Here is a 17,248-nt window from a genome sequence, read left to right as displayed (position 1 = left end):
ATCTGGAAATCTTCATAAATTGAATACTACTTCCAAATAATTTAAATTAATAAAGCAAAACACTTCAGGTAATGAAGATATAATTGCCACATGACTTACTACCATATTAATCTTTTAGTAGAAACCATGATAAAATAACCTATGAAGATGTTAGATAGACTATCACAATTAAGTAAAAATAACTTTTTTAAACAAAGAAGCAAAATTTCAAAACATGCATTAAAATTCAGTCCCCTTTCAGCAGGATTTACAAATATACTTCTTTAATGCTCTTACTCCTGAATTTGGGATGTTGTATGAACAACTTGTTACTTTGCGATTAATATTGCATCATTTCCTGGTATTTCTATCTGTCTACACAGTCACCCAAGCCCCCTGCAAGCAAAGGAATGTATTCGTTGGTTGAATGACCAAAAGCAATGACACAACTTACAGCTGTGAACTACAGATCCTAAGTCCATGTTGTGTAAGAGTCCCCTGGAGGACTTTTAAAAAGAGATTCCTGAATCCTACCTCAGATTCTTGGAATTAGAATCCCTGAGGCTTAGAAACCTCTGTTTACAGAACAATCTGCAGATGCGTCTGATGCATAGACAGATTAAACAGCCTAGAGCTGTGGATTTAGAACTCTGTTCTGAAGAGTCTTAAAATCCTCAAGAAACACCTGTTTCGACCAGAACAATCCCATTTTTATCTATTTTATGTATCTGTTCTGTTTCTTAAAAACCTGAAAACAACAGGGCAAAGTGAACCCATCCACATAAGACTTAAACTCATGATTCTGGCATCATAACTGTCACAATCCAAAGGGAGATCAGCCTAGGCAGATAGAAAGACCAGGATTGGTGGGCACAGAGTATTTATTAATGCCAAAAGAAAAACTTTAAGAAAGCAGTTCCACGATTCATACGCTTTTATTTATTGCAACTTGAAAGAACTTATTCAATCCATGACTGAACTGCGTAAGTGGAAAAAACATATATATATGTATATATATGCACACACATCAATATATGGGGGGCAGAGACAGCAGTAGTAGATCTCGGAAGGTGTTCTCCAGAAAGTGATCACCCTAGGAGAAAGACGATGAGCATGAACACCTGGGTACTGCTTCTCCCTAACACAAGGTCTGGATCCTTTAAACATCTTTCAGGTGCTTTCCCTAATCTACTCTAACCTAGAAATCTATGTCACATGTTGTGGAGAAAGGCAGGGGAAGAATGCCGGTTTCCTCCTCCTCGTCTGCCCTCAGATATTCTCCTGAAGGACTGGGTCCATATATTCTGACCTTCTGAAATTCTCCATTTCAACCACCCTACCTAATACTCCCACTGGAAATTAGATTTGAGACACCCAACCTGGCTGACATGATCTCAATAGGCTATTTTATCAAATGAATAAGCAAGCACACATTTTACTTACCTGTCTGAATACACAAGCTAAGCAGGAGATGAACTGAGTAAGAAGCCAGGAGAGCGACTATCAGCAGCAAGAAACTAAAACATAAAAGAGTACATGGTCAAATTTGTCCGCTAAAAGTTTCCTTTCTATGGTATTTCATTCAAAAAACATTTTTTTTTCACATTCAAATGGTCACGTGTATGAGTGCTAAGTTGCTTCAGTCACGTTTGATTCTTTGTGACCCTGTGGACTGTAGCCCTCTAGGCTCCTCTGTCTTCTCTCCAACTTAAGAGAAGTAAGTTTCAGTTTTGAAATCCCATTGTCTTTTTTCTTTACTCTATCCCTCCCCTTTTAATGATGCGTTGCTGTTGTTTAGTCATTTAAGTCGTGTCCAACTCTTGCAACCCTAGGACTGTAGCCCTCCAGGCTCCTCTGAGGAGGGTTCTTTACTGCTGATCCATCTGGGAAGCCCCCAATGATGAGTACCTCCCTATAATTTTGAATAAACACTGCATTTCAGCATCTATTAAACATACTCAACAAAGCAAACCAAAAAAATACAGTTAAAACACTTTTAATGATATGATTTGAAAAATGTGTTATGTAATAATTGGGGTCCTCTCACCAAAAGTATGAAAAGAAACAGCATACATAATCCTTTATTTATTCTCAGGAAGATACTGGCAAGACAAGTTTCCAGGGGAGTGCTCCTGAAGTTGAAGAAATTCTATCTTTGCAGTCCACTTAATACTTGTTAATAAGTAGCAAAATGGAGAGGTGAAAGTACACTTGTCAATTGATGTCAGAGACCTCACAAAATAAGGTTGGCATCACCAGATGGAAACTGTGATATGATTCAGCAAGCCCCCATTCGGTGGTATTTACCTGTATGTAAGATCCTGCAGTAAAAAATGTGATTTTTCAAATGAAACTAAGAAATAAGTCCTATGATTATGTCTCGCCTGAGGTGTCATACATAGCTTTTAAGTTTTAAAACTATGAAAGTTTGCAAATACATCCCATAATAAAAGCAAGTTCGGTTACTTAAAAGTTGGTTAGCTAACCAAGAAATTCAAAGTAAAAGCAGAAATGATCCTACATGAGACTGTATTTTAAATTTCATAGAAAAAATAGGTCTGCTTGTACTGACAAAACAAACTTGTTCATTCATTCTATTAAGCATGATGCTCCATGCTAAGGATAAGATCTAGTCCTAAAGGATTTCAGAGTTCAGTGGGGAAAATAACTTGCAAACAGATAATTACATTATAATAAAAGAATGAATATACAAGTACTATGGAAACACAGAAAAGACAGCAATGTCTTCTGTCTTGGGCAAACTGGCCATGAGCTGTCTTAAAAGATGTAAAGGAATAAATACAGGGTACATGTCTAGCCTCAGAAAGTGAAACAAGTCTACTTAACAGGAGGAGAGAAAGAGATGGAGAGAAACCAAAGGATTATATGTTTTATTTACAGTCACAAAATCGCTATTTATAAATAATCTGCATGACTGATAAACTCTGATTTACTTTGGCCCACTGAACACAACAAATAAGCCACTTGTTAAGGTTATTAAGGAATGTGGATCAAGTTTCTCTTTTTTTTTAAATTAGCCACACTTTGGATAAAAAACCAAATTATATAGCATCCTTCCAAGCTACAGACTAGCAACAATATAAGAATAAGAGGAACCCCAGAAATAACTAGAAATTGTATAATACCAAGTTCTACAACCTATCTCTTTGCTTCTCAATGTACTATCAAAATGAAAAAAAGAAAAAATTGTAAAATAAGAAAAAAACTCACCTAAATCCAAGGATACCAGTATGAGCCATAACATAAGCTAAGCCAAGGATGCCACTTCCCATGATGGCATTCATCAAATTAAACACTGAGAAACCAAATGAAGCACCTCGGGATCTCTGTGTGTGAACTTCCTGTAAGCACACGAATTAACAGAGTTAAGTGTTTGAATGGTGAAGTCCAACTTTGGTCAAGAAATGACTGACAGGTTATGGAGAGTCTCCTAAAACCACAGACATACTGTGACATACTAGTTGCTCAACAAGCAACCAGGACCTCGTTTCCTTTCCTTTCCTTCTCACTTCCCACTAGCGCAGCTCCAGGAAGCCAGTTTCCTAGGAAAATCGTCTCCACCTGCGCAGAGACCCAGTAGGCTTCAGGAAGAAGGCATGACTAACCTTGTGACTGCAAAAGATGAAGATAGGGTAAAATGGGGTGGGGACAGGGAGCAGGCAGATGGACTCAAGCTCACGTGATAACTGAAGAATCCCTGAGTCAGCTTGAGGTTGCTGTAGACAACTGTTGCTCCCTAATTACTAGGACTACAAAACTAATCTCTATTTATACACTTAATGAATTAAGTCTGCCCAATGAAAGGATGGGCAGGAATGCCATGCAATGACGATATTGTAAATAGAAGCAATTCACGTTGCTCTGGCGAGGATAAGCCTTGAAAACACTCTCCTCTAAAACAGCATTTGGGAATAAAGTCCTAGAAACTGTTACTGCCCTGGGACTTGAGTTAAAGGGCCGAAGTGCCCACTGCACAGGTTTTAGGGTCAGGGAAGTGCTATGTATTTATTACCAGGCCTCTCACGCTCCTTCACCGTTAAGTATCTCTGTATTAAGACGTTTACAGGTCCCCAATGGCAACCCACTCCAGTACTCTTGCCTGGAAAATCCCATGGATGGAGGAGCCTGGTAGGCTGCAATCCCTGGGGTCGCTAAGAGTCGGACACGACTGAGCGACTTCACTTTCCATTTTCACTTTCATGCATTGGAGAAGGAAATGGCAACCCCCTCCAGTGTTCTTGCCTGGAGAATCCCAGGGACGGGGGAGCCTGGTGGGCTGCCGCCTATGGGGTCGCACAGAGTCGGACACGACTGAAATGACTTGGCAGCAGCAGCAATGACTAAGCTGAGAAAAGCCAAATCTTGTGACTCTTGCAAAAAGCTCACAAGACTGGTGAAAAAAACGAGAAGCCGACAAGTATACTGAGAGCAGTGAGTTACATAACCGTGGGGCTGCTCCCCTAGTAGAGTCCCCTGCCTCCACCTGCTGCTGCGTCTCTTCCACCTGAGCCTGCAGCTTCAACTTTTCTTTCTAGGACAGGTTAGGCTCCTATCTCATTGATGAACTCCGCCAGATCTCCTCGAAATCTCGGCTGCTGCCTTTGGGCCCCAGGTCCTAAGCTTCTCCCCGCTCCCCTTGCCATCCCTTTTCTTTCCCGGTCTTATTTGGCAGTCACTTCAGAACCGGGAGCCAGCGGAGCAAACTTACGTTGCTAAGCAACGGGCTAGACTCTTCCGCCTCCGCCTCTTCAGGCTCCTGAGTAGAGACAAACCAGCCGGGTTCGGCGTTGATGACCCCCGCTGGGACCTCCATGCGGCTCGCTGGTCGACTACCCAGTCCATCCACTAGCTGCTACCCCTGCCCTCCCGCCTGTAGTCGCGCTGGAGGCGGGCCTACGTTCCCGGCCCTTCCGGGTTTCCGTACTTCACCAGGGCCGGGACGAAAAGAGGGATCAACGTGATCTGGTGACGCTCGCCTCTCGGCGGCGTACCTTGATGGTGTCATCGAGGGCCCGCCTACCCGCCGAAGACACGCTTCCGAGTTGTACCAGAGCATGAGGTGAGGGTCTGGTCTTGGAGCCAGCGACGGGGCGACGCCGGGAAATGGGATGGTGACGTTGGTGAAGTGGCGGCCGTGGTGCCCTTGATAGATAGTTCGAAGGGGCTCAGGGTCCGGTGGCGGAACCGGTCGGCTCGGCGGCTCTCCGCCTCGCGCTGTCTGGGCGCTAAAACGTCGGGAAGTCGCCCACCGCCCGGTGCAGAGCCTAGGCCTGAGGACGGGGAAGTGAGGGGTGTTTCATCGCTTCAGAACTTTCCGGTAGAACCTTTAGCCACATCTTACTTGTGGAAAGCAGAGATTCACGTTAAGTAATTTACCCAAGATCACACATCTGGTTAACTGCTAAACCCAGTTTGAACCCTGTCAACTTTTTGACAGTTGCTTTACAGGGTTCCTAGGCCTGGTGGGCTGCCGTCTATGGGGTCGCACAGGGTCGGACACGACTGAAGCGACGCAGCAGCAGCAGCAGCAGGCAGGGCCATTTCTTAACAGTTACTTCCTCGGTATTCCGGAAGGCAAAATGAAAAACTGATACTAATGGGATGTGCATGTAACACTCAGCAAATTTCCCATCCTAGAAATACTGAAACCTCTACTTATAGGTAGGACTTGTGGCAGTAAAACATCAAAGACAGCATAGAAATAGATTAAGAACGCAGGCCCTGGATTTTAATCCTTGCTCAACGATTTACAGCAACAAGATTTTGGGTCAATTAACCTATTTCTGAGCTTTAGTTTACACCTTTGCAGAAATGAGAATGCAACACCACACACCTCCCAAGATTATTACTGTGAGTAAAGCGTTCAGTACAATATCTGACCCAATAAGCTTCCATAAGAATATCCTTTTAAATATTGACATTGGTAAAATTATCAATATAGTGACCATGTCTTTTAGAGATGATCCTTTATTTCGGCCTTCCAGTCCCAAAATGTTCTGTAGAAAACTGTGGGTGGGGAGGTTTGTTGACTATAGCGAGAGTGATGGATCACTAAACCCTAGTCCAGGCCGCAGGTGGGCTGGAAGTATACAGATTTATTATTTACTACTAATAAAACTCATCCTATCCTGGAAAAATTATTAATATTACACTTCTCACATACCACTAAAAGTTTTAATCTTTGGCATTTAGCAGGTTATTTGAAACAATTAAAATTTTTATTAAGACTTGTGAATATGTTAAGCTAGTTTGTAGCTTTATGGTAGTTCTTTTAATTGAATGCTTTATTTTTAGGAGCTTATTGAAACAATTTGCATTCTCAAGAAGACTTCTCAAAGTGGAAAGCTGTAGAATAACTGAGTCAGCATCACTGATTCTACTACCTTGGGCATCGTTGATACAGAAGCTTAACAGAGTACCTGTTATTTTCTTGCTGGATCAAAGAAAAAGATTCTCAACCATGCCTGAAATAGAAACAAATCACAGAGACTCTGAATTGTTTTCCCCACCCTCTGAAGTTCGAGGTATGACAGAACTTGATAGAACAGCTTTTAAAAAGACAGTCACCATCCCAGTGCTTAAAGTGAGGAAAGAAGTAGTCAATAAACTGATGCGATCCCTTAAAAGAGCAGCACTGCAGCGCCCAGGCATAAAACGTGTGATTGAAGATCCAGAAGATGGAGAAGGTAGACTAATTATGTTGGATCCCTATAAAATGTTTACTGTTGACTCCTTTGAGAAAGAAGAACTCAGTATTTTAAAGCAGCTGAATGTCAATCCACAGATATCGAAATATAATTTGGACCTAACTTATGAAAACTTTAAGTCAGAAGAAATCTTGAGAGCTGTGCTTCCTGAAGGTCAAGATGTGACCTCAGGGTTTAGCAGAGTTGGACACATTGCTCACCTGAACCTTCGAGATCATCAACTACCTTACAAGCATTTAATTGGTAGGTGTGTCTTAGTAATAGTCACATATTAGAAACCAATTAGCAAGTTCTAATTTTAGTTTTAAAAAAATGTAAATGCCTAATTATAGAAACGGGACATTTTATCATTATAATTTTAAGCAGGATCTTGAGCTCCATACCCTCCTTTAAGGGCCACTTTGGAATAGCCTTCCCAGAGTCATTTGTTGTTGCTGTTTAGTTGCTAAGTCGTGTTCCACTCTTAGAGACACCATTGACTGTAGCCCACCAGGCTCCCCAGTCCATGGGGTTTCCCAGGCAAAAGTACTGGAATGGATTGCCATTTCCTTCTCCAGGGGATCTTCCTCACCCAGGGATCAAACCCACATTTCCTGCATTGGCAGGTGAACTCTTTACCACTGAGCCACCAGGGAAGCCCTCCCAGAGTCAAGCAAGCTCTAAATATCAGTTCAGGCTTTTGTGTTTACAATACATAAGCATTAACTTCAATCGTTTGCTTTGGCACAATTCTTTGGCAACTTATCATTTTGGTATCCAGAACTTATTAGTCCTTCAGGACTATGTTGAATGCTAGGTTTCATAAATGTGTGTTTCATAGTCAAAAGGGAAAGACCGTGTTTATGCAGGCTTTCATCAATTCAGGTAATTGAGCCTCTTCTATATGGTAGGCACCATACTTTGTTTTTTAGTACTCCTAGCTTTTTAGAACCAACTCTGTAGCCCAGAGTTGAAGCATGGGTCTTTTATTCTTTGGGCTAAGAAAGAAGTAGAAGACTAATCAAAATCGCTCTTGTCCTTATATGAATATTTAATGTCCATGCATTCTCCAGATTAATATTTTTGATACAGAGTAATTGTCAGAACTTCTGGGAATTATTTTCAGCTTTAAAATGTAGTGCTCAGTGTTTTGCCTGGGCAGAATTTCAGAGATGTGCTGTTATGCATTTACTTTGTTTTTATTGATGAAAGGGACTAATAATGCATAGTGATAACATAATAAATACTTAAGCAGAGCCTTATAATTATGATCTGGTACAAATGTCAAGTCTAGGCTTTCCGTTGAATCATTGCCTGTCCTAACTCAACATTCTTTTAGCACTCTTATAAACTCACTCTCATAAAAGGGTACTCACAGATTGAAAATGAAACGTTTTCATACAGAAGTAATTTTAAAGCTTTTACTATAGACCTTTAGAATGTTTTTTTAAATTCTTCATTTCAAACTAACTTCTGTACCTTAAAAATTGAGTTCTGATACCTGAAGCAGAACAAGATAAAACAACGATTGACAATAGTTTGACATTATCATATTCAAAATCAGGTATCTAATTAATCAGAGAGAAATTAGACAAATTCCAGTTGGTATTTAAGCATGTTTGTATTATCAGTTCAGTTCAGTCGCTCAGTCATGTCCAACTCTTTGCAACCCCATGGACTGCAGCACACCAGGTTTCCCTGTCCATCACCAGCTCCTGGAGCTTGCTCAAACTCATTTCCATTGAATCAGTGATGCCTTCCAACCGTTATCTCACCCTCTGTCGTCCTCTGTTGTATCTGTATTATGGAGTACTTTATACTTACTTACAAATCAACGTATCTTTCTTTATACAATGAGATAGCATATAGATTCTTGTAAATTTTTTTAAGTGCTGACAAAAATGCAGACTTTGATTATAGGGCATCAATATACCATTGCCAGTGTCTTTTAACCTTTGTAGCTTTTTGTGCTCTGGAAACTATTTGACATAAAGAACAATTTAAGTAAATAAACATTTTATTTAGAGAAAAGTAAATAATCTATGTTTCTTTTATTTGAAAACATTATTTTGCTAGTATGCATTCCAAAGTGGAAGTATCTATTTTAAATACACAATAAAGCAAACATTTGGTTTGAGGCCAGTGGGGACAGGCTAGTGTTTTCTGAAACCATTTGTTTCCATAGTCCTTAACATCTCTTCTATTTTTTAACCAGTTCCCTGGGCCTACATGTTTGCTTACTGTTGTACTGATACATTTGAAAAGACTAAGTAAAAGACATGGAAAAATATTAGACAGAACAAGCTCTTCAAATTTTTTTCTTTATAAATGTACCCACACATTTTCTGTGTGTTTGCTTAGGGGCTGTCAGACATTAACTTTAGTAATCTGCTGAATTTTTAGAATTGCATTCCTCTACACACATCAGTTTCCCAGTGGTGCTAGTGAAGAACCCATCTGTCAATGCAGAAGACATAAGAGACCTGGGTTCTATCCCTGGGTCGGAAAAGATCCCCTGGAGGAGGGCATGGCAACCCACTCCAATATTCTTGCCTGGAGAATCCCATGGACAGAGGAGCCTGGTGGTCTACATTCCATATAGTTGCCAAGAGTCGGACACGACAGAAGCCACTTAGAATGCATGCACACAAAATAGGTGCAATTTTTGACTATAAACCAGAAAATATAGTTCACATCCATTTCATATTTGCAATTTTAGCTTTTATTTTGCAATCAGAAGGCAGTATTTATCATGATTTCTGTGCTTTTAGGCCAAGTTATGATTGACAAAAATCCAGGAATCACCTCAGCAGTAAATAAAATCAATAATATTGATAATACCTACCGAAATTTTGAAATGGAAGTACTATCTGGAGAGGAGAATATGATGACAAAGGTATGGAATATTTTATTGTCTCCTAATACAGTATATATCAAGATTAACTTTTGAAATCAGGATAACAGATTAAGAAAATATAATAGCCAGTATTGATGAGTATGTGAGAATGTAAGCATTTACATATATGTATTATTGATGGGAGAGCAAATTTGATATAGTCAGGAAGAGTGGAAGAGTGTATTGTAATATATTGCAATTTTGAATAGATACATCCTTTGACCCAGCACTCCATGTATAGGAAGTTATCTCAAGAATATAACTGGACAAGATTGTAATGATGTACCCAACCAGGGATTGAACCCATGTCCCCCCAGCAGTGGAAGTATGGAATTTTAACCACTAGACCCCTACATCATTTTTATAATAATAAATAAACATGATGGAATGAAAACAATCTAAATATCATCAGTAGATAACTGGTTAAATTTTAGGATAATAATACAATGGAATACTCCATCATTGAAGATTATTAGCTCCATCAGTTCAGTTGCTCAGTCGTGTCTGACTCTTTGTGACCCCACGGACTGCAGTATACCAGGCTTCCCTGTCCATCACAAACTCCCGGAGCTTACTCAAACTCATGTCCATTGAGTCGGTAATGCCATCCAACCACCTCATCCTCTGTTGTCCCCTTTTCCTACTGCCTTCAATCATTTCCAGCATCAGGGTCTTTTCAAATGAGTCAGTTCTTTGCATGTGGCTCTAGGTGAGAGATCACACCATTGTGGTTACCTGGGTCATGCAGATCTTTTTTGTATAGTTCTTCTGTGTATTCTTGCCACCTCTTCTTAATATCTCCTGCTTCTGTTAGGTCCATACCACTTCTGTCCTTTATTGTGTCCATCTTTGCATGAAATGTTCCCTTGGTATCTCTAATTTTCTTCATGAGATCTCTAGTCTTTCCCATTCTATTGTTTTCCTCTATTTCTCTGCATTGATCACTGAGGAAGGCTTTCTTATCTCTCCTTGCTATTCTTTGGAACTCTGCATTCAAATGGGTATATCTTTCCTTTTTTCCTTTGCCTTTTGCTTCTGTTCTTTTCACAGCTATTTGTAAGGCCTCCTCAGACAGCCATTTTGCATTTCTTTTTTGGGGGGATGGTCTTGATCACTGCCTCCTGTACAATGTCACGAACCTCCATCCATAGTTCTTTAGGCACTCTTATCTATCAGATCTAAACCCTTGAATCTATTTGTCACTTTAATTGTATAATTGTAAGGAATTTGATTTAGGTCATACCTGAATGGTCTAGTGGTTTTCCCTACTTTCTTCAATTTAAATCTGAATTTGGCAATAAGGAGTTCATGATCTAAGCCACAGTTAGCTCCTGGTCTTGGTTTTGCTGACTGTATAGAGCTTCTCCATCTTTGGCTGCAAAGAATATAATGAGTCTGATTTTGGTGTTGACCATCTGGTGATGTCCATGTGTACAGTCTTCTCTTGGGTTGTTGGAAGAGGGTGTTTGGAAGAGGTGCTATGACCAGTGCATTCTCTTGGCAGAACTCTATTAGCCTTTGCCCTGCTTCATTCTGTACTCCAAAGCCAAACTTTACCAAGCAGGTATCTCTTGACTTCCTGCTTTTGCATTCCAGTCCCCTATAATGGAAAGGACATCTCTTTTTGGTGTTAGTCCTAGAAGGTCTTGTAAGGCTTCATAGAACTGTTCAACTTCTTCAGCATTACTGGTCAGGACATAGACTTGGATTACCATGATATTGAATGGTTTGCCTTGGAAACGAACAGAGATCATTGTGTCATTTTTGAGATTGCATCCAAGTACTGCATTTCAGACTTTTGTTGACTATGATGGCTACTCCAATTCTTCTAAGGGATTCTTGCCCACAGTAGTAGATATAATGGTCATCTGAGTTAAATTCACCCATTCCAGTCCATTTTAGTTCACTGATTCCTAAAATGTTGACGTTCACTCTTGGCATCTCCTGTTTGACCACTTCCATTTGCCTTGATTCATGGACCTAACATTCAAGGTTCCTATGCAGTATTGCTCCATACTGAAAGTAAATTGTCCACTGACAAGCCAAGTGACAAAAAATAAACTGTAGAACAGTATACATAACTGAGTTCCATTTTAGGTGTGATGATTTTAAATGTGTAAATATGCATAATATCAGAATGTTAACAGTGAGCATATTTTCACTTGGTATAGTTTCTGGTGACCTTTGTTATCTTTATACTTTTCTAAAGTGTGAGCACATACTTCTATAAGAAAAACAAAACCTATTTCAAAGAAAAAATAACTTAAAATATATAGGAATAGATTCCTGATATAAACCATTTTCTCATCTTCCACCCCAAGACCCTCTGTAGTGTTGGATATAATAAACTGTTTTTAAGTTAAAGCCTTAGATAATTACATGTTAACATTATGTGAAATTTTGTACCCAAGCTAAGAAACAGGCTAGACAAATCCTGAGAGACCCCCAAGTTAATGGCTGTTGTTATTCTCTCTATGCACATGAACTATGAAGGACTGACTGAGCAGAGGGTTTTTGAGTCAGGCTTCTGACTCGAGTCCATGCTTAGTCCTGCCTTGTATACCAGACCTCCACTACCTACTGCCTGTGTACAGTGAGTAAGGTCTGTTATGGCAAGCAAGATTCGGATGTGAATCCTTTGATAATAACTGTGCTCAGCTCAGCTGACACTAAGACATACTCAACTTTAGGCACACCCAGACTGAACATTGTCATGTTCTTTACTTGGTAGTGACCCTTAGGGTGTCAGGTAGTATCATTCTTCTTAGAAAGAAGATGTAAACTTCTATAAACTGAGAAACTTCTGTAATTTTATAAATGCCTTGTGATTGACTTCCCAAGTCAACTAAAGTTTGTTCTTAGGACATACTTTATGCCTAGTATATATACTATCAAATAAATATGAGAACTCAATATAATTTCTTTGCTCCAAACACAATCACATTTAAATTTAAGAGCTCATGCAACATTTAAGTAGTATTTAAAAACATTGCTAAAGTGGATCTCCTGAAAGCAATGCTTAACTAAGGGAACAAGATATCAAAGACAGCATGAGTAAAACCAGAGGGATACTTAGCATCATTTAATCTAGATCTAGATCTGTGACTCACACTAAAGAGCTTAAAGACAAGTAGAAAGGAGATTTCAGGAAAAGCATCCCAAGACACATTTAAGCCTTCCAGGTTATATTATACACCTAGATTGACTCTTAGTTGGCAGAATCATGAAGAAATATTTCAAACTCTTGAAACTTAATAATATGATTAGAGCATTTGATGTGGTCAGGAGGAAAAAATAAGTACAAATTTGGAATTAAGGTCCATGAAGAGAGAGTATAGAAGATGTTTCTATTAGATTTATAGAACTTAGGAACTTTCTGGCCTTTGATTCTTCATCTGTTAAAATAAGGGGCTTAAGATGATAGGTGAGGTCACATTTCACAATTGTAGTTTTGTTTTCTATTTTCTATCATGTTTATAATAGTCCCCAAAGAAATGCTATAAAGTTTTAATTTTGTTCAAGACTTAGCTTCACTGTATATTTAGTTTATCCATGAAAACTCAGATTTGGGAAAGGCAAAAACACAGGAATGATTTATTCTATACACTGGCTCTATTTATAGACATGAAACCTGCAGAGTCCAAGTAACTGTCTAAAAACATAACGAAGTACCTTGAAATTCACTGACACATGACGCATCTATCTTGCCAAACTGAAAACTAAGGAAGCAAAGCATGTTTGCTGCATGGAAGACTGTCTGCAATTTAGCTACCCACCATGAAGACAGATGTGGTGTGTTGTTTCACCCTAAAGGCTTTCTTCCTATCAGGTGACAGGAGATAATATAATTAAGCCAGTCAGTTGGCCTATCTGAAAAATTCCTAGTGTGATTGGGGAGCCACTTTATGGTCCTTTAGGATGAGATGGAGAGCTGTTTGGTTTTGAAGAGATGACTCCTCTCATGAAAACATCTAATGCAAGATAGTAACTACCCTCAAGTTTAGCATAAACACCAGATTTCTAATTTAAATGCCTTTAAACTCACTGTAATTTGCTCTTAATAGTAGTAAATTTTAATGTGTGTATGTGTGAATGCATCTATCCAATATCAGTGGCTGGAATTTAAGACTAAACAGTTTAACCAAAAGCATAATACTTTTTCAGGTTCGAGAAAACAATTACACCTATGAATTTGATTTTTCAAAAGTCTACTGGAATCCTCGTCTCTCCACAGAACACAGCCGTATCACAGAACTTCTCAAACCTGGGGATGTCCTATTTGATGTCTTTGCTGGGGTTGGGCCCTTTGCCATTCCAGCAGCAAAGAAAAAGTGCACTGTGTTTGCTAATGATCTCAATCCTGAATCCCATAAATGGCTACTGCACAATTGTAAATTAAATAAAGTGGACCAAAAGGTAAAAGTCTTTAACTTGGATGGGAGAGACTTCCTGCAAGGACCAGTCAGAGAAGAGTTAATGCAGCAGCTAGGACCACTGTCTAAAGAAAGAAAACACTCTGTGCACATTGTCATGAATTTGCCAGCAAAGGCTATTGAGTTTCTCAGTGCTTTCAAAGCACTCTTAGAGGGACAGCCATGTGGCAGTGAACTCCTTCCCATTGTGCACTGTTACAGCTTTTCCAAAGATGCTAATCCAGCTAAGGATGTTCAGCAACGAGCTGCAACTGTGTTAGGCATCTCCTTGGAGGCATATAGTTCAGTTCACCTAGTAAGAAATGTGGCCCCTAACAAGGAAATGTTATGCATCACTTTTCGGATTCCTGCTGCTATACTTTACAAGAACCAGACCATGAATCGAGGTGAGCGATTTCTGGGAAATTAAATGTAAGCTGTAATACAAAATTTAACATAACTTTCTTGGGCAACATACATATTTTATATTCTTTTTTAAACTTAGAAATAGATTAAACTGATTCTAGTTAGATATTTCAGTTCAAGACCCCTTGCCATTCAACAGTGACTAATTTCTCACAATTTTACAGATTTTATTATGATACACTATTCAGTCTAGTAGAAGGCTATTTCATTAAATCCATAGCAATGTTACTATTTCATGCATAAGTTGAGTACATTAAAATGTTTAAAATGCCTATATTATTTGCTTTTTAAAAGTTATTTTAAATGTTAAGTATCTTACATAATATAGGTTTTCTGGATTTGTTACAGACAATCATGAAGGTCCACCTCTTAAACGCCAGAGGACAGATAAAGACTTTTAAGAAGAAAATACACAAATTGCTTCAGCCACTTAACTGGAAATATTTTCTCCATCTCCCCACTAGACCTTTGTGATAGTGAACTATCATTTGTATGATTTTATTTTAGCATTCAGTTACTTTAGTATTGAACCCTTTTATTTTACCCTCGAGGCTTCCCTGGTGGCTCAGATGGTAAAGAATCTGCCTGCAATGCAGGAGACCTAGGTTCGATCCCTGCATCTGGAAGAGCCCCTGGAGAAGGGAATGGCAACCCACTCCAGTATTCTTGCCTGAAGAATCCCATGGGCAGAGGTGCCTAGCGGGCTGTAATCCACAGGTTCGCAAAGAGTCAGATATGACTGAGAGACTAACACAGTCCTATAAATTGGGAATTATCAAATTAAAATTTAAGCCTACTAAATATATGTTGTTTTATAATTTTATCGTCATATATATCTAGTCTTTTATTAGATAAATATGTTTAAATATTGTCCGGAAAATAGTCTTTGGAAGTATGATAATTGCATAATAACTAGGAAAGCACTCATCATTTTACAGTTATCCTTAGTTGAAGAGTGTAGCTAAGTTATATGTAAGTACTCCTATACTTACTGTTAATATAGAAGTATTAGTAATAACAAATGAGATTATTTAGATCAGAGATGGGCAAACTACGTCCAGCAGGCCAAATCTGGTCCACCACCTGTTGTATGGCAAGTAAGCTGAGAATGGTTTTTACACTTTTAAATGATTGGGGAAAAAAAAAATTTGTGACATGAAAATTATATGAAATTTGAATTTCAGTGTCCATAAATAAAGTTTTATTGGAACTTATTTTTTATGCTCATTTGTTTACATACTGGCTATGGCTGCCCTCATTGTATAACACCAGAGCTGAGTAGTTAGCTGCAACACAGATGGGATATGATTTGCATCACTTCACATTGCTGCTCAGCACACTACAAATCAGTAACACGGTTATAATGCAACAGCATTTAAGTGCAACATATATTGCCAAGCTATAACATTTTATTTTACTATTATGAGTGTATATCCATCATTCCAAAACAACAAAAGTGGACATCCATGTTGAGCTTTTAAAGTATGGTAGAGTATGAACATTTTTGATACTGAATTAGATGATAAAGCATCCGTAACTGAGCTAAAGTAAAATATACTTTGACATTCCCAAAAGAACTACTACTCATCAGTATTTCCAAGTCACAGGCAAGCAACTGTCAGAAAAATTACATATTTAAACTGGAAATTCACAGTAGAATTTCCTTATAAAAAATGAAAGTGGGGCTACAACCAAAAAGTCTCCAAGTGACTTTTTTAAGTCAAGAAAGGAAAATTATTTACTGACGGAGAGTTAATTGTGTTTGTTTTGAAAGCAGGAGTCTTAAGAAATATGTCCAGAGAAAGCAAGTTTTGTTTAGGACTGTTAGCCTTTTGGCAAGGACAGTTGCCCAAAGAGTTGTGAACACTGGGAGTACCATCAATAGTCAAAATGGTAAATGAGTCCAAGTAGTTGTTTACTCTTGATGAGTTGATAGATGTTTCTAATACAGCTCAGTTCTTGCTTATTTGAGGTGTCAATTCTGAGTTTGAAGTTACTGAAGAATTAGCCTCTATGAATACTCTGCATGGAACTCTTGGTGAATACTTTCAAAGAAGTTGAGGAAACAAATTCGGTAAAACTTGAAGCAGAATCTGATCTGTTATAACTAATGATGGTAAAAGAAAGTGTGAGGTTAAAAAAAAGATCTAGTGGAGAAACTTAAAAGCTTATGAAAATGTAAGGTGTTTAAAACCTATAGTTATTCACTGTATTATTCACCAGCAAGTACCTTGCAGCAATATTTGAATCTATCATTTGTTAATGAACCAGTAATGTCAATGATAAACTTCATTTGCTTTCATGGACTTTAATCATCCTCAAAGTCCTTCAATTTTGTCTGAAATTGAAGCCAAATTTCCTGACACTCTTAACCTAAGCTTGATTTGCTTAGCAACTGTAAAGTCTGACTGCAGTTTTTTGGGTTCATGGCCAATACGGAAATTTTTCTTAACCAACCTTAAACACTTCTGAAATACTGAATGTCTTTGGAAGTTAGTTGCTAAAGGCTTGATAATATTTCTCAAATATATCAACCACAATTACAGGTCAAAAGTAACTAATGTGAAACATACTGCAAGAGTATGGAATGACTACATTTCTCATCTATCAAAAATTAAGGAACAAGGTTTCCGTTCTCACACATATTAGTGGATATATTTTTCTGAGTTTAGCATTTTTGGAACCTTGGTGCAAATGTAAAGAAATTTCCATGTTTCAGAACCCATTTAACTACAGCTGAACTTCTTCAACTGGAAGTGATAAATGTATTACTGTAATGACATGCAAAAAGGTAAATACCAAGGGGGGATTAAGAAAAGCCTTCCAAA

At 38.6% G+C, this 17,248-nt stretch overlaps 2 protein-coding genes across 3 annotated transcripts in view; one reads left to right on the top strand and one right to left on the bottom strand.

The window, feature by feature from the left end:
- The window catches only part of SLC38A6 (solute carrier family 38 member 6), a 70,901-nt gene extending 66,055 nt beyond the window's left edge, over nt 1-4,846 (bottom strand). The window contains exons 1-3 of one of the 2 annotated variants that reach the window (XM_019969018.2): nt 4,709-4,846; nt 3,211-3,341; nt 1,423-1,496 (exon numbers count right to left, since the gene is read on the bottom strand). In XM_019969018.2, the coding sequence (XP_019824577.1) occupies nt 1,423-1,496; nt 3,211-3,341; nt 4,709-4,813 (310 nt within the window). In that variant the 5' untranslated portion in view covers nt 4,814-4,846. The remainder of the gene's footprint in view (nt 1-1,422; nt 1,497-3,210; nt 3,342-4,708) is intronic. The other variant, XM_019969019.2, reaches the window with a different exon arrangement.
- A 76-nt stretch (nt 4,847-4,922) lies between these two features.
- TRMT5 (tRNA methyltransferase 5) lies at nt 4,923-15,634 on the top strand. Its single transcript, XM_019969017.2, has 5 exons — nt 4,923-5,059; nt 6,295-6,950; nt 9,458-9,582; nt 13,747-14,401; nt 14,769-15,634. The coding sequence occupies exons 1-5, from the start codon at nt 5,055-5,057 to the stop codon at nt 14,819-14,821; spliced, it is 1,494 nt and encodes a 497-aa protein (XP_019824576.2). The 5' UTR covers nt 4,923-5,054; the 3' UTR covers nt 14,822-15,634.
- Nucleotides 15,635-17,248: the final 1,614 nt, after the last annotated feature.

Source organism: Bos indicus, chromosome 10 (assembly GCF_029378745.1).
Source record: "Bos indicus isolate NIAB-ARS_2022 breed Sahiwal x Tharparkar chromosome 10, NIAB-ARS_B.indTharparkar_mat_pri_1.0, whole genome shotgun sequence".
Taxonomy (NCBI): Eukaryota; Metazoa; Chordata; class Mammalia; order Artiodactyla; family Bovidae; genus Bos; species Bos indicus.
The sequence above is the reverse complement of the archived record's forward strand: the minus strand, read 5'-3'. Positions and strand labels throughout refer to the sequence as shown.